At 32.0% G+C, this 26,243-nt stretch overlaps 1 protein-coding gene across 2 annotated transcripts; it reads right to left on the reverse strand.

Annotated features, from left to right (window-relative positions):
• Window positions 1-3,213: 3,213 nt before the first annotated feature.
• Window positions 3,214-23,235, reverse strand: LOC134697261 (piRNA biogenesis protein EXD1-like). 2 transcript variants are annotated; one of them, XM_063559426.1, is made up of 13 exons: window positions 23,052-23,235; window positions 20,777-20,845; window positions 20,072-20,135; window positions 14,371-14,510; window positions 13,841-13,941; window positions 12,729-12,815; window positions 11,636-11,740; window positions 10,415-10,495; window positions 9,857-10,000; window positions 9,138-9,329; window positions 7,392-7,608; window positions 4,554-4,666; window positions 3,214-4,523 (listed from the first exon to the last, which is right to left on the reverse strand). In XM_063559426.1, exons 1-13 carry the CDS (start codon window positions 23,158-23,160, stop codon window positions 3,417-3,419), a joined length of 2,529 nt encoding a protein of 842 aa, XP_063415496.1. In that variant the 5' UTR covers window positions 23,161-23,235; the 3' UTR covers window positions 3,214-3,416. The 2 variants fall into 2 exon arrangements, with proteins under 2 accessions (XP_063415496.1, XP_063415495.1); XM_063559425.1 differs by having other exon boundaries at window positions 3,215-4,666.
• Between the last annotated feature and the right edge of the window lie 3,008 nt (window positions 23,236-26,243).

Here is a 26,243-nt window from a genome sequence, read left to right on the forward strand (position 1 = left end):
TAACACCATGTTATTTTGTCATGATTATTTTCTATTTGTAGAATGTTAATCAAAAACAGATATTTAAAACGGGGCTCACAAAATTATACAAACAAACACACTGTTTTCCCTCTAGAACAATTTGCCAATGGCTTATAGGAAGATGTGATGACGAAAGGCACTGCTGTTTTTTAGTAGAGGATATTTTTATGAAAAGTCTTAACTGTGACAGCGACAATGACATGATAGCAATATAAACCTCAAAATTTTAAGCTGTTGTTTAAAAACTGCTTTCTTGTTTGCTAAGGGACTTCCATTTTTACTAATTGGTATAAGAAATGAATTAAACAGGTAGATACATTCCCCATTTCCATTCTCAATTTTACCATACAAATATGAGGAAATGCCTTTATTATTCACATCATTTTAATCCTGAATTCTGTATTAAGGTACATCACTTCTACACTATGGTAATTTTATGGTTGCCATCACCATTTGGTTCTCCATTATGGTATTTTTATTTCACAGATGTTTATAGACATGCTCCCATTGTTGTACATTGACATCTGTTCAAGACAACTCATTGATTATATATGTACTGTTTTGTTCTACATTTGCACAATAATCCGCCACAGGTTTAGAAAAATACAAAACTTGCCTTAGATTAGGATTTTTAAAAATCTGCAATAGATTTGGGATGGCATGAAGTCATATTTGCCATTTATTAGGAATCTGGCATAGATGTGGAAGTCACCATAGATTTGAATCCTACATATTTATGTACACATATACCTCTATCTGTAGTATCTCATTTCACTTATGAGCACATCATGCCTGAAAGGCCATTAGAGCTTTTACCATCATCAGTTGGACTCCATCATCTCAAACTTTAAAAAAAAATTATCCTCTGAACTACTGTACCATATTGCAAAGTAAAAACTGTAAAAAGCCTTGGTATAACAAAGATCACCAATTCAAATCAAAAGAGACGTCCAAAGACCTGATTGATATATATTTAAAAAACACAAAAAAAACAAAATGAAGAGCAATAACCAAGAACATCCCAACTTAACAAACCTTACTACAAATAACAAAACATTTTTTATCTGACTATAAACAAACAACTTTTGGCATGTTCAAATCTTTGTACAACTTTGATAAATACATTTATATTCAAATTCTTAAACCTAAATGAACATAAAATATTTTATAAAAAAAAAAACTCTACAAATATCACATTAACTTAACAGGATCCAACAAAATGAGGTGAAGGTCATATAAACTAAACAAGAAATATATGTACACCTTACAATATTCATTACACAAAATAAAGATGACCTATTGCTTAGTTTCTAAGAAACAAACAACCAAGAAAACTAAACATTGATATACTGGTTATGTTCTTTTCATATATTTTATGATTGTATGATACTTAAACCCAAACGGAAAGTATCGCACTTTTCATATGATGAAGACATAATCTTTCAATCAGTTTAATTGAAGTTACAGCTCACATGTTAGTAACTGCTAGTAGTTCTTTGTTAATTTATGTATCAATGTCAGTTTGCTTAGTTTTTCTGTTACCTATTCTGACATCAGCACAGATGTGTTTGTTTATTCTACATAGGCTAGAGTTATAAGGGGAGGGATCATGTTCAACCCCACAGCTTTTTTGCAGAAGCATCTGGCCTTTGTTAGTCTTGTATGTTTTTTTTTAATTTTTAACTTAAGTTCATGTTTCAGTTGAGTGTGAAATCCATTTCACTGATTTTTTTTAAGGGGCCAGCTGAGGACCACCTCCAGGTGCGGGATTTTCTCCCTGCCCTGAAGACACATTGGTGGCCTTCAAATGTTGTCTGCTCTGAAATATTCACCGTTTCCATTCTCAATTTTATTGAGCAATAAACCAGAAGGTCAAGGTCTGATGAACCATGCCAGAGAAACAGATACACCTTACAATCAATCTGTGCATTACATATTGTTGACCTATTGCTTTTATTATCTTCTAAACAAACTAAACCAAGGAGAACTTAACACTGACCAATGAACCATGAAAATGTGGATGATACCTGCCAGACAGACATATACACCTTTCAATCCTTCCATTCAACAAATTTAGTTGACCTATTGCTTATAGTTAAGAAAAACAGACCAAAACAAAAAAATTTAACACTGAGCAATGAACCACGAAAAAGAGGTCAATGTCAAATAAAACCTGTGTGACTGATATGAACATCATTTCAGATTTCAATACACCAAATATAGTTGACCTATTTCATATATATTATTTGAAAAAAAAGACAAAAAAATTAAAAACTTAACTTTTGACCACTAAACCATGAAAATGAGGTCAAGGTCAGATGACACTCGCAAGTTTGACCTGTACACATTACAATCATTCCATACACCAAATATAGGAGATCTATCTTATAATATCTGATATATATGGAATTAACCACAAAAACTTAACCTTGTTCATTGATTCATGAAATTAGGTCAAGGTCAAATGAAAACTGTCTGACGGGCATGAGGACCTTTCTAGGTATGCACATACTTAATAAAGCCTTTTACTCATAATAAGAAGAAATTTAACATTACAAAAAGATAAAAAAAAATTGCAAGTAGTCATGTGCACTGAACCATGAAAATAAGGTCAAGGACAAATAACATATGGCAGACAAACTTTGTAACAATAGGCATCTATATACAAAGTATTAAGCATTCATGTCTTCCACCTAGAATATAAAGCTTTGAAGAAGTTACACTGTACTGCCATCAGATCCCTATTCATATTGCGAGCTTTCTGCAACAGAAGATGTAAGCACGACAAAAAGTCGGACCAAAGGGCAGAAAACAACCTGACAACTGGTCATGATTCTTAAAATTCATTCTTTTTGGTGTGTAGTATAAAGATTCAATATTACTCCGGGATGAAGAACAGCAAATGAAGTCCTGTTTCTTGCTTTGGAAATTGTCTGGTGTTAGTAGACATGTTTTGCTATGAATGAATATTTCTACTTTTTTTCAATTTTCTTATCATGATAAATTTGACAATTGAGGAGGCAAACTTAAGAAGTTTGAAAGCCTTTGGCAAACATTATAAGTAAACAAAAAATATCATTTCTAATATCTCATAGAATAATGCAGTCTTAATAACCAAAGGATATCTCTTATTTAAAAATTTGTGTAATTTTTATCTATCTTTTATTGAATTTAAGGCTGAAAGATGAATAATTAAAATACTTTGGACTTTTTTTTTAATTCAGAATATAATAAAGATTTCAACTCCATCAGAAAAAGATGACACATAGTTTTGAATTCAATTTCATCAAGTGAGCAATTTCATTAAAATTTTCATGTATTTTGAATAAAACGAAGCAGCTTCAACGACTTGAATTCTAAAATTTTCCTAAAAACTTTAAAAAATGCACAGTCAGTTAGGATTTAGGTGACTTCTTTTTAGCTGCATCCATGAGAATTCTAATTCGTTCAATGTTGCTGGTTGTTGATTTTAGCCTGCTACTTGTATCATCAGATAGTTCAGAAGTTTTTAAAGAATCACTTGAATCATCTTTTGAAACTCCTGAATAGTTATTTCCCTTGTTGGGAGAGTAATTTCCCTTTAATGATAATGTACTGTGTGAGGATGTCATCTGATGACTATACAATGAAGGACAATCAGATTCTGATGAAGATATCAAAGATTGTTGTGATGATTCATTGCTTGGACTGCGTGGAGAACACACACTCATTGGATTCTTGTTGAAGTATGAATTTTCAGTTGATTGAGTGTTTTTTGAGAGTATGATCTCTGGACTTTTTGGCATAGGCATATTCATTGAACTTTTCCTTGGTGAGGCAGATTGTACAATTTGAGACAAATTTATAGCAGGAGTTGTTGGAGCAGTTTGATAATTATCTACAAGTGATGTGTTCTGTGATATAGATTCACTGATGTCAGACTGATATGGTGAAGTAGGGGCTGTAGCATAGTTTTCACCAAATGAAGCATTAAAAGATCTTGGTGAAACTGCACCCCTTAGTGAATCTCCCATAGAAAAAGATGATCCACTCTTATTAGGAGACATGTTATCTGAAGTGTTCACTTCATTCATGTAGTTGCTCAATTCTTCCATTTTCGTGCTCATCTGCTCTATTTCTGTTAATTTTTTTTGTTTAGGCTTATTTAGTTTCCCATACTGAAGCATTTTTCCTGCTGGCACTAGTATGACATCAGAATCTGAATCGTAATATTTGATGCATGACCTTATTGAACGTCCAACGGAAATATCTTTATCCGAGTTATCATCAGCTGCCTTCGGACTATTATACGGCTTCTGATTAGCTGTAGTGTTATCATTCTCATAGGTGTGACCACATGGCACTTTCCTTTCATCTGCCATTGCAGCCATCTTCAATTTTTCCAGTAGAGATGATGGAGTTTTCAGTAAGGTTTGTCTCCCAGTAGGAGTAGATGATATTGCTGGTTCTGACATGTAACCAGATGATATTGCTGGCTCTGATGTACGACTTGATGATACTGCTGGTTCAGACATATGAACGGACGATATTGATGGTTCAGACATATCACTAGATGATATCTTGTTTGTCTGGTTCTTACTTATGGACAAAGATTCTGCAGTTCTTGTTACTGGTTTGTCCAATTTCTGCCTATCTTTATTAGATCCTGAAAGATACATATAAACAATTACATAATTAATTGAACTAATCAATTACCTTACTACATGTATCAACAAATGTAGATTATTTTCCCGTACAGTATTCATGTACAATTTTTATTTCATTTTATATTGTGAGTTTTTAATGACTTAACAACAAATTGTGTTTTCAATAACTAACATGTCTTAGGACACACCAATTAAATTCTTTGTTGTACGGACCCGCCCACATTCATGACATTTTTTTCTTTACAGATTTTTTTCTCCTTTCAAATATTCCTGCTTCAGGAAAAGTAATGGTGTCTACTTCCTGCAACGCTTCTTTATATTGTAAATAAAAACCAACAATCACTTAAGTGTTTTAGTGAACGTCAAATTGAGACCCTAGAAACTGTTTCCAGCATTAACACAGATTTCTTATCAATTGTGAAGGACTAGTCTTCTCACAATCCTGTACATTTTAGCTGTTAGATTTAATAGAAATTTGAAGATGTATATGTGCTAATACAGACATCTTTAAGTAAAAATATCCATATCCACTGCATTTCTATGCACCTGTCCTAAGTCTGTTAATCAGTAGTTGTAGTTTGTTCCTATTTGAATTGTTTTACACATTTTACGGGCAATTTACAGCTTGCTGTTAGGTGTGAGCATCGGTTCCTTATTAAAGACCTAACTAACATCTATAATAGTGAACTTTAAATACATTGTCACTTGGATGGAGAGTTCTCATTGGTATTCATACCCCATCTTATTTATATACAAAGTGCAAAAAAGACAAAGAACAAAAATGAGAAAACCAACTCAAAGCAGACCCAGACTTCCATTATATAACGCATAAAACTAAAAGTGCACACATCAAAGAATATCATGAAACCCTAAAAACTTCAGAAGAAATCAGCTGTTCTGAAAGGATGGGCAGTTATATTACTGCTTCTTGCAAGACACCTGTTGTGTTGCTAATTAAAAGTCGTCTGTAGAGGGAGGAAAGACATCCATGACAATTCAATGAAAATCATTTAAGGCAGTTGAATTTAATTACTGACTAATTCAGATCAAGATCTGATGTCCTCAGAAAGTATAAACTGTAATACTGTATAAGAAATCATAATATTCCAGTCTGCGACGTTAAGCTGTAGCCCGAAGCCCGAGTCTAGTTTAAATAAGCTCGGACTAGTTAATGTACACTGCCGATAGTCCGACCGGTCTAGTGCATATATGTGTGTACTTTTTTAATCGTTACCGTAAGTTAACGCAGAATGTCAATCAACGCAATCGATATTAATAAACTGATACTCTCTTCCTTGCAAAAATTCCATAAACCAGTTTTGACGGTCTCCCTAATTACTGATTGTTCAAAAGTTTTAAAAAAAGCGCGAAAACGGTCAGAACCACGTGTTTTGAAAATGTCAAATTTTGGTAGTTATTGATTGATTTATGTTGCATAGACTTAATAAAATATAATCATAACAGAAAATAATAAAAACATTGAACCTTAAAGTCATTTTTGCGTCAGAAGATATTAATTCGTAACTGCCCGCTTGACATCTTGTCGTGTGTTTTAGACAGTTGGTTATTAGGACGACTTCAGTGACAGGTTACCGTTAATTTTATGAAGAAGTGGAACCAGTTTTGTTTTCTTTTCGAAAGTGTACACATAATTGTGGTCACAAACATCGCTTGATATACATGGCTTCACTGTGGGAAAGTGCGAAACCATGAAAGCATCAAAAAGGCTGTCTCGACAGTCCGACCAAGTTATGGAGGCTAAAAAAAATATGAGGATTAACGGGTCCAAGAATTTATAACCCATTGGACGGACGGTCGTCCCTGAATCCCTGACCCTGGCTCCAGTACGAGAATCTGGTTATGTTGTGTAGCTACTGTAAGGAGCAGGGAAAAGGAGGCAAATTTGTATCTGTATTTTGTATTTGAACAGGAGTTGTTCAGCAAATTGAAAAATAATATGAAAAATCATGAAGAATAAAATTTTAACTGATTGATTTTTTTCTTTTCTTGGTCTTCATCAGAAAGGATGATCTCTTTAACTTCCAAAGTCAAATTTGAATGAGAAATTAATTGAAACGTGATCCTCAACCGGTGACACAGATTTTATTTGGTCCAGTACATATCAATTTGGGCTAGTAATTTTTTTTTTTACAAGCCCATAGGGCTAGTGCATCAAATAGTTTTTGGCACAGACTGATATTCTGCAATTACAAGTGAACATTACATGTCAACGTAAATCACTTCAGCAGTTGATGAATTAAAAAAATGTTCAAGTGGTAAATCAAGTTTCATACCATCTTGTTTTGATCAATATTGTTGGAACCTATGATTTTATGTATACAAAACACAAAATATTACCTCGCCTATATTTTACAAGATTCACCTAAAAAATTTGCAAATAAATTTATTTTATCAAATTTTTAAATCACTCTGTCGTACCTATTTCAGGAGTGGAAAATACCAGCATACCTATGTCTACCTTTCAAGGAGGGACACAAACCTTTTAAGAGCAGTTCAATAACTTCAAAACTTCATTGCACTGGAACAAAAAGCTAAATAGATCTATAACTTGTCATGGTGGGAACTATAAAAACAAATATCAAATCAATATCTTCAAGCATGACGAAAAATGCCTGACGGAAGGATAGAAGGACAGACTGCGTGCAAACCTATAGTCCCCTTTGACTTTGTTGGTAGGGGACTCATTATCAAAAATAAGATTACCCCCTAATCCTTCATGCCATATAGATGCATTGCTGTATTTTACATCCAAGCCTATGATCCCTCTGCAGTTTTCATTGAATCCAGAGGAGTCCTTATTGAAGTCATGATCATCTGGTGGTCCTCTATTGTAACGGTGTCGGTTGTATCTGCGACTGTCTCTGCTGGCTAATAAGCCTGATAAATTCTCAAATGCAACAGGAAGTTTGTGGGCATTGTTCTGAAATTATACAAAATAATACATCATTAAATCTAAACAAAACTAAATCATTAGGATGACAACAGGGAGCTTTATTTTTTTTCCATTTTATTTAGAGACATAATAACCAAGCTTACAGGTTTAGGCAAAGTTTGGACTGTTTTATTTACAATACTTTATAGCTTGATTCCATTCCTCATCAAATTAAAATTTTATTTCATAATCTCCAGTTCAACTTTGATTTTCAACACATTTTTGGTCCTACATGTTTATTTGCAATTTTGTACAAATTATTTTATAATAGAAACCTATAAATTCTTGCAGCAAATAAATCAATGTAAAGCTTCCAACCAAATATGAAATCATTCTGTTTAGCAGATAGATCTTTTTTTTATTAACCAATCATGGTGTCTAACATTTGAGCTAACCAGTAAACAATCATATGAATTATTACAAAATAAAACAGTAGATAATTAGAGTGATAAAACAAAACAAAAATAACAAAAAAGATTTGTTCATCCTTGGTAACTCTAAGAAATTTAAATGCTGATTACATAGAATCAAATTCAAATGTTTCTAACAACCTTCTAGCAGTTATGAAAGCCATTTGGATAATTTGTAGTAATTCAAAGATGCTTAAGATGTCTCAATTACGCAATAAAAAACTTTGGCTGCAGCAGCGTGCTTACAGACGAAGAAGGATTGAGATGTTTAGGATATTTCAGCCACAAAGAATAACTGCATTTCCATCTTTTTAAATGAACTATGTGTTTAGTAATGTTGATGCTTTGAGTCTTCATAAGGGGTTAATGAAGCTACCTAAAGTGTTTTCTTTATAACAAAGGAATATATCAACAAACAGTTCAGTAAAGAAATTTATTAATAATTGTTAGTAATAATAGTTTGGTCTAGGGGAGGTAATAAATTATTGACTTGACAGTTTAAATACTTGAGTGATATCTGAATTATTGTAATTTGTCATTTCAAGGAAATAATTGTGACCATCTTTGATAGACAGAATGAAAATATCAATTTTATTCAAAAAAACATTTTTAAAACAGTCTATAATTTGAACTTGGAATTAGTTTTAATTATGGAATTTGCATAATATCTTGTGCTTGAAAATTTAATAAATGCCATGTTGATTTGGTATTATAGTGTTTTGAGCAGTTCATATAAATTTCCATACAAAGTATTTTGAATAGATTGTGTTGTGCGAGGCACATTCTATTGAAAATTTACTATTTTTTTTTGTAACAGAAAGTGTTGTTCGCCGCACAGTACAGAATAAACATGGAATTTATTAAAAATTTGAAGCACAAAAAAATATGCAAATTCCATAATTAAGACACTGTGGCCTAGAGAAAATATGGTTTCAAGTAGTACCTGAGAAAAGTGAAAGGGAAATATTTGTTGCACACATGGACAAAAAATTTTGGTTTTATTTAAAGAAATGAATGTCTTCCACTCTGACTAATAGCATCAAATGAACTTTTTTTACTTCCTTTAATCTAACTTTTCATAATTATAATTTTTGTCATAAACTATACCTGGCATTTCTTCACATCTTCTTTTGATGCCTCCCTAACTTGTGCCAAGTAAACATCAACTCCTGCAATGAATTCTCCCATCATCTTCTCCATCAAAGTATGGCGCAGTTGTATCAAATGGTTAACTTCTTTTATGGCGATTTTCAGTAAATTTTTAGGTAATGGTCGCTGCATCCAAACTTCTTGATCTTCCTGCAATCAGAATTGAATATTGAGTATTATTATAATTCTATTCATGAACATGTATACAAATGTGACATTGATCATAATATTCTATACATCCTCCTATCCATAAACATTTCCAGAAATTCATCAATGAAATATATGCTCAGATATTAAAGTTACCAAATGATACTATACTCGTCAAGAAAATTACATAACTTTTGCAAGATAAAAAAATATCAATGCTGTCATTTTTAAAGCCATCCTTAAAATTTGGAGTTATCTTCCTTTGTCCAGAATTTTAGTTGAATCACACTGACTTTGATTGAAGACTTTTTTTATGAATTTTCTTTTACCAAGTTAAAATAATGATCCAAATTCTTTGGCTTAGAAGACTTGAAGGTCTAATACAACCACACTTTTAATATTGGTGGATATCTATATTTCTCTGAAGTCTGATCAATGATGTTATTTTTTTCATATGCTGCCAGCAGATTTCCCTTTCTAATTATGGTTTTAACAAATTACCAGATAAATCATTAAATACATAAAAATACCTTTTTCAAATTCTCTCTTATCTTTAAATTGTTAACCATATCTTCAGGAAGACCAAGGTGGTCAAACAAAGAACATGAGAGACCAGTTACCCACTTAGGCCAACTTCCATTGTGATAAAGTTTGTATACAAATACTTCTGCTACCTGAAAAAAAAGATTTTCCTTAAATAATTTCATTCTCCTTTCCTAAGCCATGCATATACAACTCAACAAAATTGATAAGATCGTCAGCAAGCTTTACACATTTCAAAAAAGCAAACTTTCAGTAACTGCCAGCATGCTTGTGAATTATTTCAATACAAATTTAAATAATAAAGGTAGTGGTATACCACTGATCAAAAGTCAATGAATTACGCAAAAATATATTCCAGTTACCAACTAAAACCAAGGGTTATACATTAAATCAACTTTAAGAGGAAAAACAAAGGAACAGCAAAAATACTGATCTGCAACAAAATGTTGATTTACATATACAATGTAAATCAACACTACATGCACTTAGTATGCAGTCATAATCAAAAGACAAGACAAGTGCAATAAAATGTTCTATATACTGACCTGTGTATCAAATATATTAACCAGTTTAACGTCAAACTGATGATGTAACATATCTGAAGGAAACCTACAGTCATGCATCACCTGAAATTATAGAATAAATCAGATACATATAGGATACATATAGTAGATCAAATATTTCTGTGTGCAAATTTCCTAAATCATTATAAACAATTTGGAATTGCATGTTTATTGTTTGTCAACACCTTTGTCAATTGATTACTATAGTAGCAAATTAAGTTTGTGGTACATGAGACAATTACAGACACGTATCTAAAAGACCCAAGACAAGAATGTCCTTATTAAAGATTGAAAAGAATTAAGAGTTTTAATATACTGAGATATATTAAGACATTTATCTACGATCTGTTTAGGTAAAGGTACTTGAGAGATAACTGTATTGTATCTGAAGCTTTAAGGACGTCCATCGGTAGTTTTACTGTCGCAAATTTAGTTTACCTGGCGACGCGGAGCAGAGACAGGTAAACGGGTATTTGCAACAGTAAAACTACCAATGGACGTCCGCAAAGCTTCAAATACAATACAGTTATCTCTATTCTAATGCAAAACAAGTTTATGATTAAATTTTAATCATTATTTCAGTGTAAAATGTTCTTTAAAAAAAATTCCGCGAAAAGATGTTATGTTCTTTGGTCCCTACACTATGTGACGTCATATGTATGCTTCCGGCGTCAAACATAAACACCAGGTGTTTTCTGGCTTCTGTGCCGCTTCAGAATGTAATAAAATTTGATAAAATGAAGATTTTTAGGCGCAACATGTGAGTTTTTTGTTTATTATTGTAGAATTAACATGGGAATACATTCCGAAATTCAAAATGTCGGCTTCCTTAGTTACAGACAAGGAGATAGAGAATTTTACGCTTGCTGTTATCCAATCAGAACAATTGTTACAAAATAATTGCATTAGAATTCATGATTGCCTAACTAATTTATCTTTGTAACCATCAGTCAGAAGAGTTATGCATTCTCCATCTTGTTATTAATGATGGATTGGAATATTGAACATCAAGGAAGTTAGGAACACTATTCAATTGGTATAACTTGCAACCATAGATGACCCAAACCTCAGATAAGTTGAAGTTATTCTGGTGCCGCCCTTTGAACTTCAACATATCAAACAATCAAATTGGTTAAAACCACAAGAGCAAAAACACAATATCATAGAACTGGAATAACTACCATTTATAATAAAATTATTTACCTTTGAAAGTCTTGGATCTTCAAAAATAGATTTCAAACCTAAATCCCAACAATTAGGTCCCAAAGCTAAAACATCAAATACAAATACATCTATGGTGGTAGCAATCTGCAAATAAAATGAAACACAAATATAATTGACTCTAGAGAGCTTTAAATCATCACAATATTCAGGTACTTGTGTGCAATATCAACCGGCTGTAATGAAACTACATAAATTTCAAATATGTAAGATACTGCTTGACAAAGTCTATTGTTTATTTGACTATATATAAATATCTATCTTTCTATCAGAAAGTTTTAGCTTGAGGGGAAAGAACGAAGAAGCAATTGTACATATTCAGATAGCTGAAAGAAAGGAGACTGGTGGTTGTGGTTTATATGGTTTACAGATTGTTCACAAACATTTTGACAGTTTGATTACTCTTTGTTACATGTGTTAATTATTTATTTGATTGTACAGAAAGCTGTCAGTCATATAAATAATCTGATATATATAGTAATTATCTTTCCGACTCTTTGAACTCATATGACCATTCTATACCAAAACTAGAATGTGTCCATAGTACACGGATGCCCCACTCACACTATCATTTTCTGTGTTCAGTGGACCGTGAAAATTGGGGTCAGAACTTTAATTTGGAAGTAAAATTAGAAAAATCATGTCATAGGGAACATGTGTACTAAGTTTCAAGTTGATATAACTTTAACTTCAAAAACTACCTTGACCAAAAACTTTAACCTGAACTTCGCATTATCATTTTCTATGTTCAGTGGACCATGTAATTGGGGTCAAAACTATAATTTGGCATTAAAATTAGAAAGATCATATCATGGGGAACATGTGTACTAAGTTTCAAATTGATTGGACTTCAACTTCATCAAAAACTACCTAGACCAAAAACTTTAACCTGAAGCGGGACGAACGGACGCACAGACGGACCCACAGACGGACGCACAGACGGATGAACGGAGACACAGACCAGAAATCATAATGCCCCTCTACTATCATAGGTGGGGCATAAAAAGCATTTGGGATTACATCAACCATTAAAATAACAATGTAAAATGTTTGATTTTAAATTTCAGTGTTTTACCTGAACTAATGACAATTTCCCATCTCGTCCAATACACACACCTGAGAAAGAAACTCCAACCTCGGACTGCTCCTTTAAATGACTAATCTGTAAACAGAAATTTAAAGTGTTCCATTATTCATTGTAATGAACATAACTTACTGCTGGTGGACGTTTCGTCCCCGAGGGTATCACCAGCCCAGTAGTCAGCACTTCCGTGTTGACATGAATATCAATTATATGGTCATTTTTATAAATTTTCTGTTTACAAAACTTTGAACTTTTCGAAAAACTAAGGATTTTCTTACCCAGGAGTAGATTACCTTAGCCGTATTTGGCACAACTTTTTGGAATTTTTGGTCCTCAATGCTCTTCAACTTTGTATATGTTTTGGCTTTTTCACTATTTTGATCTGAGCGTCACTGACGAGTTTTATGTAGACGAAACGCGCGTCTGGCTTATGAAATTATAATCCTGGTACTTTTGATAACTATTTAGATACATTTTTGTACCTTTCATTACTTAAGGATTTTAACAAGCCTTTGTCAAACACTAGATTTACAACTGTCAATGGTACCACTGTAGATTGTAATGATGGTTTAAGCTACAGGCAACTGCTATACACATGATGCATGTAACATGAACCTATAGTATGAGGACAGTATATAAGAAAAGTATAGAGATACTATGTTTGAGTCCTGGTAAAGGAATGGAAATAAAAACTCAGCATTTTTTCCATTGTACGCTAGAATGGTTAAAGTGAGACTAACAATATTCATACTTGATTTGTGATTAGTGGTGACAAGCATATTGTATAAGTTTCATATAAGTTGGTTGGGAAAAACAAAAGTTAGAGAACAGAAACAAACTTTGGAATGTAAGGACCTACAAAGGTAGAACTCAACGCCTTCTTCGCTACGGCAGGAGCATAAAAAGTATAAAGATACTATGTATGGGTATTTATAAGAACAGCATACTGCATACGTTTTATATTGCATTTTGTATACTTTTTTATGTATAAGAACAACCTGCTGACAAATAAAGGGAATTTTATCAATAACTATTATGCAAAGAAGAATATTATATATTTAAGAAGTTTGATTATGTTTTGGTAATATTATAAAATATCTTACTGCATCATGGAATCTTTGATTGATTTTAGATAAGTAGATACAGTCTTCAAAATCTAGAGTTTCTTGATCACTGCTTGAATCATAGTCAGAACTTTTATTAGCTACAACAGAAAGAAAATCAGTAGATGATAGCTTACATGAAACTCTTCATAAAACAAGTAATTTATTATAACATTACAGATTTTAATGTCTTAAGAGAAAAAAAACATTAAAGTAGCATTTTATTTTGTTCAGCAGGGTCTTCCTATATTTTGGTATACACAGATTTGCCTTTTATTCTATGTCAAATGAATCAATGGGTTGAACTCATCCTTTTTTTATAGTGTAAACCTTATAGTCTAGTCAAATTAAAAACAATTAAAATTGTTATTCAAAATAGTTTAAATAAACATAAATCAACCTTTTTTCATACTTGTTAGAGTCTAATATATCAAAGAAACATCACAGATCTTTTTGAATTGCCTAAACATTTTCAGTATAGAAATCTTAATTATTGAATGGCTGAAATTTCAGTTTCCATGACAACAAACCTGGTTTTGGAACATCTCCAGTACCGTGTTCTTCATCATTGACAACCTTTTTCAATAGATAATTTGATGGCTCAAAATCTACCAATCCTTTTAAATGGGATGGAGTGTATTTGGTATGAAGCAGCCGAGTTCCATGCTCCCTGTTGATACAAAGATCATTGTTAAAATAATAAACTGTTATCACAGAGATATGTCTCGCCTTTTTGTAATTTTAATCACAAACTAATACATGTAATGTAAGCAAACCATTCAAAGTCAATAGACCATGACTGAGCCAAATAATCTCCATGGCAATGAGATGTGACAATGCTATGTAGCAGGAACAATTCTGCCTAAGATTCGGGGATGCGGACCACAGCTAATTCTAGTTTGTAAACTGATGTGTGCGGAAAACAATTGATGCCAAAAGTGATGAGCTGTAATATATCTAAGTAAATGAAAACCCAAAACTGAAAACAATATATAATTTAATCATCAAAGTACAACTGTTATCATGTATATCACGTAAAGCCAAAAGGGTAGAAATGGAGCATTCAATGACTTCAATTTACCATACTGAGGAGGCATGTAGCTAATGCACTAACCTATTGAAAGCTGGTTGGAAAGCTTGGCTTTCCTTGGTGGGACTGAATGTCAGTCCTCAGAGGATTCGAAATATGAATCTAAAAGAAGTTATATAAAATCTATAAGTCTCTCACCGAAGGTATCCAGAGAAGTTGCAACGATGCAAATATTAAACTTTACAATTAAAATAAATACCTTTAACTAATGATTTCAAATAGCAAAAGCTATGCAATTTAACAAATATATGCGGAATAAACTTCATGTAAATTCTTAAATAAGAAATATGAAATTTATAGTTTTAAACAAGGGAAATAATTATGACATAATAATCCTAACTGCTACATTCCTCCCCCCTCAGACAAACAATAAATTTCATAAATAAAGTCTGCAAACTAAAATGTCTATCAAATTCATGTATCTGCATCAATACGCACACAAAATCCAAATGTCAGGATCAAACATTAAATCAAATATACATCAGTTAAAGTTGAAGCACGAGAATGTTCAAGGAGATCACAACACCAGTCTGATACCCTCTTCCTCCCTTCGAAAACAAATGTAAATGAAATAACATTTGATACCTAATGTTCAGATTGAATGTCTTTGAAACACATGTAATTATATCCATTTAAAATTAATGTCACTGTTTAACACATACACGGATACACATCGGGATTAGCTTCATCTGTTAACGAACGCAACTTTAAGTCCTCTTGGTATATAGGTAGGCTTCTGAATCAGTGGTACGGCATATAGGGTAACGGCAAAGCTAACGGTTGAAATCCAACATGAAAAGTTATACCAGGCAATGTCCACCAATGTTGATCTCACAGTGGCACGTTTGATGTGTACCACCGGGTTATATTACTGCAATCCAACGTTGTTGATAACGGTAACACAGACGTTGTGCCACCGGAGATGGATCGGGTCCATCTATATGCAAGGTTCTCAAAATAAAGTTGGACGATGCCCATCTTAATTGCAAGGTTCTAAATAATGGATTAGATCCATCTGTATGAGCTAGAAGTGTTCCTAACTTCAAGCTTAACGTTCACTCTATTGGTTTCTGCCATGACAAAAGTCAAGAAGTCGGACTCTCATAAACTCCCTAAATATTTAATATTTAGCTAGAGATTACGATCCAGACAAACGAGCAACAACTCATAAAACAAACCAATTCCTACTAAAACTAGCTAACAGTCTACACTTCAAACTAAACAGAAGATCAGCCATAATTCAAGCCAGTATTTAAATGAAAAATAAAACAAGTTGGGATGTGCAACATCCCTCCCTTTGAAAAAGAAAAACCAAACAGCCCAAACTGAGAGGCATGACACCCCTGAGTACATTGAAATAAATATGAAGTAAAACTATAAATATAAAACACAATGTAAAAACAACCATTAAACAAAGGTTACACAATCTGAACTACAATTATCATTCTTTAACATCTCGCCTATTTCTGAGATCTTCACTTGACTATCTGCAGACCTGTAATCTCTAGAATGACATATCGAAGACGCGTTGGAACACTTAGACCTGACATGACCTAACTGATGACATTTAAAACATCTCTTTGGTTTACGTTTCCTTCGTGATCTTAATCGCCTCCTCAATATATTAATCAAAATTTCAAAACTGTTATGAACTGATTTACAACAATCTAAACTTTCTGTCTCATCAATAATCTCAGGATCACCAGAATAATGAACAGCTTCATATTCAATAGCTAGTGATACCGTCTCGTCTAAACTATGAGGGTGCTTAAATGTGACAAATTTAGCCATCTCAATATTCAAAAATGATGTAAATAAGTCAATAAAATACGAATCCAAATCAGAAAAATTATCAGGATAAGCCTTATGAGCTAGTATCTTAAAACGCTGACCAAAATCAGAAATTGTTTCATTTTCCTTTAAACTGCAAACTCGCAGTTGAAATTTAAAATATGCCACCCTCTCCTTAGGATTGAACCTCTGAATGAGAACATTTTTCAAGCAGTCATAATCATACAACTGTGGCCTTCTTAAGAAACGTAAAATAGTTTGAGCTTCGCCTCTCAAGTTCATTACCAACTGACATGCCATCTCAAATTCATTCCACTGATTCCACAGAGAAACAGTCTCAAAATGCACAAAATAATCTGTTATATCAATGCTGATACCATCAAACAAACAAGGTTTTTCTTCAAACCTAATCATAACTAAATATACATGTAGAAAATGAACCAAACAATGAACATAAAATACCCCAGAAATAACTATGCAAAACTGCTCTGATGAGGACTGCCATATCCAATCACAACAAGAATTGACTCAAATGTCTGCTCCATTTCTTATAAATAATTTGGTTCAGTTACAAACCAGAAAAGCTGCTTTAGAATTCCACACCCCACCCGCACTACCAAATGTAGCAGGAACAATTCTGCCTAAGATTCGGGGATGCGGACCACAGCTAATTCTAGTTTGTAAACTGATGTGTGCGGAAAACAATTGATGCCAAAAGTGATGAGCTGTAATATATCTAAGTAAATGAAAACCCAAAACTGAAAACAATATATAATTTAATCATCAAAGTACAACTGTTATCATGTATATCACGTAAAGCCAAAAGGGTAGAAATGGAGCATTCAATGACTTCAATTTACCATACTGAGGAGGCATGTAGCTAATGCACTAACCTATTGAAAGCTGGTTGGAAAGCTTGGCTTTCCTTGGTGGGACTGAATGTCAGTCCTCAGAGGATTCGAAATATGAATCTAAAAGAAGTTATATAAAATCTATAAGTCTCTCACCGAAGGTATCCAGAGAAGTTGCAACGATGCAAATATTAAACTTTACAATTAAAATAAATACCTTTAACTAATGATTTCAAATAGCAAAAGCTATGCAATTTAACAAATATATGCGGAATAAACTTCATGTAAATTCTTAAATAAGAAATATGAAATTTATAGTTTTAAACAAGGGAAATAATTATGACATAATAATCCTAACTGCTACATTTAATACATCTGCATACCAATTACCATTGATGTACCACAAGTGGATCTCCATAAACTGACCTAATCACAAAGTAATACATGTAAAGTAAGCAAACCATTCAAAGTCAATAGACCATGACTGAGGGCGCAAGCCAAAAAATCTCCATGGCAATGAGATGTGGCAATGGTAATACATCTGCATACCAATTATCATTGACATACCACAAGTGGATCTCCATAAACTGACCTAATCACAAAGTAATACATGTAAAGTAAGCAAACCATTCAAAGTCAAAAGACCATGACTGAGGGCGCAAGCCAAAAAATCGTCATGGCAATGAGATGTGGCAATGGTAATACATCTGCATACCAATTATCATTGACGTACCACAAGTGGATCTCCATAAACTGACCTAATCACAAACTAATACATGTAAAGTAAGAAAACCATTCAAAGTCAATAGACCATGACTGAGGGGGCGGAGCCAAATAATCTCCATGGCAACGAGATGTGGCAATGGTAATACATCTGCATACCAATTATCATTGACATAACACTAGTGGTTCCCCATAAAACTGAGCTAATCACAAACTAATACATTGTTGACGTCATTGCCGTCGCCAGAAACAGCATACCTATGTCTCGCTTTTTGACTCCGTCAAGGCGAGACAAAAACAGTTATCATAGGGTTCACCTACATGTAAGGGGTTTGTGTAAATTAAAATATCTCACTGGGTGGCAATTCTCTCTAAAAAAAAAACTTTTAGTTTATTCCACATGTAAATAGAACAGATTATTTTTAAATTAATTAACAAGTCAAGAGCATGCAATTCAGTGGTTGTTTTTAAATATAATACTTGTATTTTACAAAATGTAAATCAGGCTATTAGTTCAAGTTGAATTCTTTTAGCCGTCAGTTGTGTCGTATGGGTTTTGCACTTTGTTGAAGAATGTACATTTGAACATTATCTAGGCCACTTTTTTTAATTTGTTGGTTTACGGATTTTCTCCATGAAAAAGTTGGGTTGGTCGGACGGAAAAAAAAGAAAAAAAAAAACAGAAAAATCTCGAGAGATTATGCAAAATAAATATATATTTCACCTTTCTAATAATATGTATGTTATGCTATTTTGATATCATCTCTTACATTTCAGTTGAAATATTATTGCTCAGCTGTCATAAACATCGCATGACATTGTCTAATAATTTTCTGTAAAATAGGGGGGTGCACGGACAAAGACGAAATTAAATCGTCATTTCACAACCAAGCATAACAGATTCGTGTAGCTCTTAATCAATTTCAGAAAAACTTAATAAATAATGATCTTCAAGCTTATTTAAAGAAAAAAATGTAAAAACGTCGTACGAAAATAAGTTTCAAAACACCTGTCAAAAGCGTAATAGACTCGTCCACTAAAAAAACCTAGAATATCAGATTAATCTGTTGTCATGCATCCCCGTTTATTTTTATCCAATTGGATGATTTTTATCTACGAAACAAGAAAATTTCAAATGATTTGTTAATATTCAGTACTTTTAACTTAATGTCTTGAACTTCCACCTGTCCATCTTTGGACAAGTCTATTTCTATGAAATGATGCATCTTATGAACTGATGACAAATAAGAGAAACGAACTTGTTAGGTTATTAGTTTTAAACACAGTTTTCGTTCCGCAAAATTATTTGTGCAAACGACATTTCAAGGTCAGTTATAATTTATTGGTCTATTTTTAGAAACGTAAACTGGAAGTTGTGTTTTTTCACATCAGAAAGTAAAATGTATTATCAATTCTGTTGGTGATTATAATGCATTTCATTTCATATAAAAAAGAATATTTTAATTATATTTCAGTGATAATGCATTTGTTAGGGTCAGCGGAAATAAAAAAGCATGAAAAGTTAATTTTATTTTTATTCTGGAAATCGGCAAAATCAGATCGGCGGATCCGTAAACCAACAAAATAAAAAATCCTGGCCCTAAAGTTGCTTTCTTATTTCACAGTGACATTGTAGATGTATTGTCTGATTGACAGATAAGGGCCAAAAGGTTATGCTGTACCTTGATACTCACAAACCCCAATGCAAAATAACAGATAACATGTAATTGATTACACTGATTCTTAATTAAAATAACATTAAATCTGATAAGCCACCTTTTATCAGGAAGCATTCTATCATTATTTTCCACTTTCTTGCATTCCTCTTCCAGAACCTCAACTGAAATAAACATAGGAAATAAACGTATGATTGGTTGCAAAAAATTATACCTCAACTGAAATAAACATAGGAAATAAACGTATGATTGGTTGCAAAAAATTATACCTCAACTGAAATAAACATAGAAAATAAACGTATGATTGGTTGCAAAAAATTATACCTCAACTGAAATAAACATAGGAAATAAACGTATGATTGGTTGTTAAAAATTATACCTCAACTGAAATAAATACAGGAAATATATATATGATTGGTTGCAAAAAATTATACCTCAACTGAAATAAATATAGGAAATATAATATATTATGTATGATTGCTTGCAAAAACTTATACCTTAACTGAAATAAACATAGGAAATACATATATATATGTATGATTGCTTGCAAAAAAATATACTTTAAAACAAGTAATGAAATAGGGATCAAGATCTAAATTGTTATCCAAAAGTAATAGAATACCTTAACAATGTTACCTTCCTTCTCAAAGTTATTGACAAGCATTGAAACTTGGAAGATTTTGGCTTCTCTTTTCTAGAAACTATATATGTATAACAGTAAAAGTCATGCCAGTATTCTTTATAAAAACGAATACTAATAAAACTATGCCAAAGACAGATCATTTTCAGAATGCATATTTCTTACTGTTTGTAATATCATCCTGGAAGAATGTCTGTAGTCCATTCAACTTTTTACCAGTATCAGGAATAATCACTGCAAAATAAATCAAACCTTAATTTATACTTGTATATTGCACTTTAGTGTGTTTTTATTTATTTGTACATAACTGTATGTATGTCATTATATATTTGATAAATGAAAACAGTCGTTCACGGAGTGTTATGAGTGCAGCCCTTGTAATTTTCTGCATGTACAAAACTTTTTTAGACGATATGCTTCTGATTTAGTTTCAAAAAATGTCATCAGTTTACTTTGACAAAGTAAAAATAAATTTCCAATACTGTAAATTCAGAAATTATTGTTTGTATTTAATATTATCATGATTATTGCAATTTTATCATTTTAAACTAAAATGTGATTTTATAAATTTTGCAATATTGAGAAAAATCATGTTCAATTCATAGGAGTTTAAATTATGGTGATTATTTCCTTGACACATTTTTTGCAATAATAAAAACAATGCAATTATTTCTGAATTTACATTATTATTATTGTCATGTTTGATCAATGATCAACAGACATTTTAGGTGTCTTTATTTGTCCAATTGATCATAATCAATTGAAAATAAAAACTAATTCATAGTTTAAAATGTTAAAATATATTTTTTCATGGACCTCAATTTGCAACATTTACTGGAGTTTCCTTATAACAACACAATTTACAAAATGAGGAAAATCTCCAATGAAACAGTTATTATATGTCAGGTATCTAACTAAGGACTATTGATGAAACTAAGGGTCATCAGTGATGAGCAGAGGAAGTAAAAAGTTTTGAAAGTGATCATTTTGTAGATTGCACAAGGCCATGTTTTTCTCTGATGTTTTATGACGTCTTTACACGAAATCCATTGGATGTTGGATGTATGTATGGATAATTTACCCTTAGATGCATTATTTTTTTTATAAGTTGTAAGAGGCTTTTGACTAGCTGTCAGTTAACTACAAGTTCTCTCAGATCCGTACTAAGTGTGTTTTTGTTGTTGAGATGTACAACTTCCTGTCCACGTCCACTTGTATTTTCATCCATCTGATGAGTTAAGCCTTTTTCAACTGATTTTTGTTCTTATGTTGTACTGTTACACCACTGTCCCAGGTTAGGGGAGGGTTGGGATCCCGCTTACATGTTTAACCCTGCCACATTCTGAATGTGCCTGTCCCATGTCAGGAGCCTGTAATTCAGTGGTTGTGGTTTGTTAAAGTGTTACATATTTGTTTTTCGTTCATTTTTTTGTACATAAATAGGCCATTAGTTTTCTCATTTGAATTGTTTTCCATTGTCATTTCAGGGCCATTTATAGCTGACTATGTAGTATGGGTTTTGTTCATTGTTGAAGGCCATATGGTGACCTAGTTGTTAATTTCTGTACATGTGCTATTTTGGTCACTTGTGGAGAGTTGTCTCATTGACAATCTTACCACATCTTATTTTGCGGCACACAAAATTGTAGAAAAAACGTTTATCTAAGTGCATACAGGTACGGATGTCTGACAAGTACAAAATAAGCGAATAATAAGCGCAAACAAATTGTCCACAATCGCCTGTTTTGAATGGACTCAGCTTTCTGTCTCTATATCTCACAATTTTATTTTTTTTTAAATAGAAAATAGCAAAATCATAAAAATGCAAATGTAAATTAGTAAATTTATGAATTATAGGGACAGAAGAATTCAATCAAGTAACATACATACTTTTTGTTTGGCTTTATATATACAAATATTTATATAACTTAGTAAACAATTAATTCACTAATTGCAATATTTTCCCCATATATTTCGCTTTTCATTCCAGATCTAATGACATTTTATTGCAAAAAGGAAGCGGATATGCTTACCTTAAGAGTAAAAAACTTTGCTACTCCATGCAGGGTTGCGTAAACACTGTTTTAACATAGCCATGATTAGTCCAAATAATTAGGACGTCTTGAAAGGCTATTATACTTTTTTTCTTTGACGCCTCACTTCGGCGTCAAAGAAATAAATTATAAAAGCCTTTCAAGACGTCATAATTATTTGAACTATTGAGCCAGGAAGAGCTTTACTGGTTTGAGACATCGCATGGAACATGGAAAAGTTGTGTACTTTCAGAAGTTCAGAATTTGTTTGAATTGGAATACATAGCAATAAAGTGTATTTTAAATCTACCAGCTGTCAGATACATGTAGCTTTGAAATGATTTGTTTATAAATAACTACAGTAAATACATGTATATTGTAAAAAAAAAAGTTTGAGTTTTAAAAACCTTTTTGTAGAGATATCTGGTGATTTTGTTGGTCAAGAAGATGCACATATCCTTCATATGTTCGGCTATCAGTTATGATCCGTACTCTTCGACCGATGAAGTTGGCCATCGTGGCAAAATTGGAAGACAATCTGTGCCTTGTCTGGCGGGGAAATGAGTTGAGTCCCTTCGAAATTACCTCCCATTAAAGAATTATAAATTTATAAAAAGGAACCGGAAATGGTGACAATTCCGGACTTTTGTTTAATAATCCACTAATTTTTCATTCACTACGATCACCCCATTAATGTTAATAAGTTTGCTGATTGAATAAAAGAAATATCACTAAATTCAAGGATTTTTAGTACTATACAAATATTCAAATCCTACCTTAAATGATATATTCATGGACTACAAACCGCAGTGGACGTCTTTAAGTAACATCATTTCTAATAACTAAAGAATTAACGGCTGCAATTTAGACATGTTGTTTAAAGGTTTAAAAGTTTTGTTGGTAATAGGGAGGGCAGTTCGTGTCAGTGTTCCTCCTGCATATATCAGTGAGCTGTAGATCAGTTTATTTATTTATCTCTGGCTCTTATTTTTTTTATTATTATTGTAATATAAAATACGTTTTATGAACTTATATTAGTATTTTATTATTTTAGATCCCAATCATTCATTCTTTTGTGAGGATGGAAAAGGTGTTTTTTAAACAATTGTTGGATTCCATTGAAAATAAGAGAAACAGTTCTAAAAAATGTTCCTGTATGATAGACATGCAAGAAGAATGGTTTGTTGTCAAGTTGAAAAATGTGAAAAAAAAGACCGTTCAGATCGAGCTCTGTGTAACAACGCCAAAATTATGATGTGATATCTCGTATTTGTATTAGGATTTCTGCAGGTACGACCTATATTCAGAGATATTCACATTGTGGTTCGAGGCTAATATTTTACTTTACCAATGTGTCTAAAACCGGACAATTTATACATATATATCTAACCAGATTAGATCTTCAATATAATGTTCAATTTGGTATTTTGCTATTTATAAAACATATATGTTGCCATTGTTAACTTAATCATATGAAAGGCAATGCATTATAATTAACATAAAACAATGTCTTTTTTTCACAACTGGATATTTCTTTTTATCATAACCATTAATTTTAATTAATAAAATAATCTAAACATATGAAGTTTGTGACAAAAATGTCAATCATTTAAATGATTTTCATGCCGATAATTTGGTTAAGTTGTATGCATGCAGATGAATGCAATGGACATAATTATATTCGCATTCAAATGTTATCTTAAGAGCAAAAAAAATGCTTCTCTTTTTTACACAAACCTTTATGGATATTTATTTAATTGGAGAAAATCAAGAAACCGGACGGGAACCATCAGTAATGCATGACCTGATCAACTTTCTCCTCTCTTTTTCTGTAAAATTACCAGAAAAAGGATTATACTATTAATCATTTTTGTAATTAGATTATATTTTTATTCTTTAAATCATTCATATCTGTAACCAGTGGTCTTATTATCAATTTTATCACAGCTATTCTTTATACTTTTGCAAACCGTTATCTGTTTTTCTTAATTTGGTTTTCGCTCGTTTTTCTTTATTCCTTAACAGGGAGATTGATTTGCCACTTGACGTTAAGCAAACAAAAATTAATCAATCAATCTATATTCATTTGTATTTCTACTATTGTCGATCTGGTAAACCCCATCAATAGTCCTTTCAGGTAACAAATTGAGAAAACTCGAAGATTCTTTTGCAGGAATCCTTGCTAGACTACTAAATACGGTGACTTTTAAACAGTAGTTGGAAGCAAACTGTTTATTGAAATCAAAATACATATAAATGATGGTATTATGACATATATTGACATCTTCCAATTTGAAAGCAATTACAGAAAGTCCTCCTCCTCCCTTTTCTCAAACCAGAATAGTGGTTAAGAACTGCAAGCACTTTAAGATTCACTCATGATTTAATAAGAATAGAAACAAGCAAGATATATTTTAAACTTTTTTTTTGTGTGTTTTAATCATCCTCGTATAGATATTAAATAACTGACTACTCCGTCCTTTCTTCAAATGGTCCTCATTGTAGACTTAAAGACTTTAACGAATGAATTGGCCAACAAAGGTATATGTATCTTCATTAAGGTAGCCCAATACAAAGATTTTATAATTCCAACCCCCAAGTTTTAAAATGCTGTAACTTTCTTAATAATGCTTGTAAATTTATAAAAGTGGTAGTTATGGATAGCTAATAGACTACGCTTTCAAATTAATGCAATGATAGTATTATGCAACAATTATGTAACCAATTATAATGTTAACTTTGTCTAAAATATTTGTTCACCAAATTTCCACTTTCAATTGAAATGAGCTTCTGAATAGGTATTCCTATTGGGTTGATTTTATCATATGTTGTTCCTATGGCCATTATCTACAAAAGGGTGTCTCAGATTTCAGATAGAATATATAGAACAAATTTTACACCTAATTGAACATTAATTATCTTCTTTTATGTGGTAAGGATGTTTACACTAATTAGAGATTCATGAGAGAATGGAATACCATAGGGACAATTTGAGACACCCTTTTGAAGCCCATGATGTGTTGATTAAGATTTCGTTAAAATTTTCTGTATTGTTAAAGAGATGATAGAGCTTAATTTATTCAAGTGAACTGACCGAGATTTTGCCACTAATCACGTAATAATTATTTACATAATAATTGCATAATAAAAATATTGCATCCATTTAAAAGATTAATCTTTTATCTATCTATATATACCTCTTTTATCTTTTTTTATGCATTCATAAAAAGTTACACCATTTTAAAGGTTGGTGATTGGAAGTAACAAGATCTTTGTATTGTGCTACCTTAAGGTAGGGACTATCAAATACTATGTAAAACATCCTAATATTCAAACCAAAAAAGATATCGATAAAATTCTCAAGATGCTTTATTTTTAGTTTCTCAAAGAATAGTTCTATATCCGGCTATAGGACTAGTCTAAGTCCACTTTCTTGCATTTTTTCCATTATATCCGTTTGAGAGAAACCAAAATAAAAGCATCCGAAAAAGGGGAAAACATAAAAACTTATAAATGCAGGAATATACATATCTGGTGTAATAATAAAAAAAAAAAAATCCACTAAAAAAATATTTTTTTAAAACAAAAACGAAAAAGTA

Source organism: Mytilus trossulus, chromosome 14, assembly GCF_036588685.1.
Source record: "Mytilus trossulus isolate FHL-02 chromosome 14, PNRI_Mtr1.1.1.hap1, whole genome shotgun sequence".
Lineage (NCBI taxonomy): Eukaryota > Metazoa > Mollusca > Bivalvia > Mytilida > Mytilidae > Mytilus > Mytilus trossulus.

Bases quoted from the DNA above. Each gene is read 5' to 3' on its own strand.
- LOC134697261 (XM_063559425.1), bottom strand. From the start codon at position 23,160: ATGGCCAACTTCATCGGTCGAAGAGTACGGATCATAACTGATAGCCGA. The intron at 13,942-14,370 runs GTTTGTTGTCAT...TTTCTGTTGTAG, and splicing joins TGGAGATGTTCCAAAACCAG to CTAATAAAAGTTCTGACTAT. The intron at 4,667-7,391 runs GTAATCTTATTT...TGTATCTTTCAG, and splicing joins ATGGCATGAAGGATTAGGGG to GATCTAATAAAGATAGGCAG.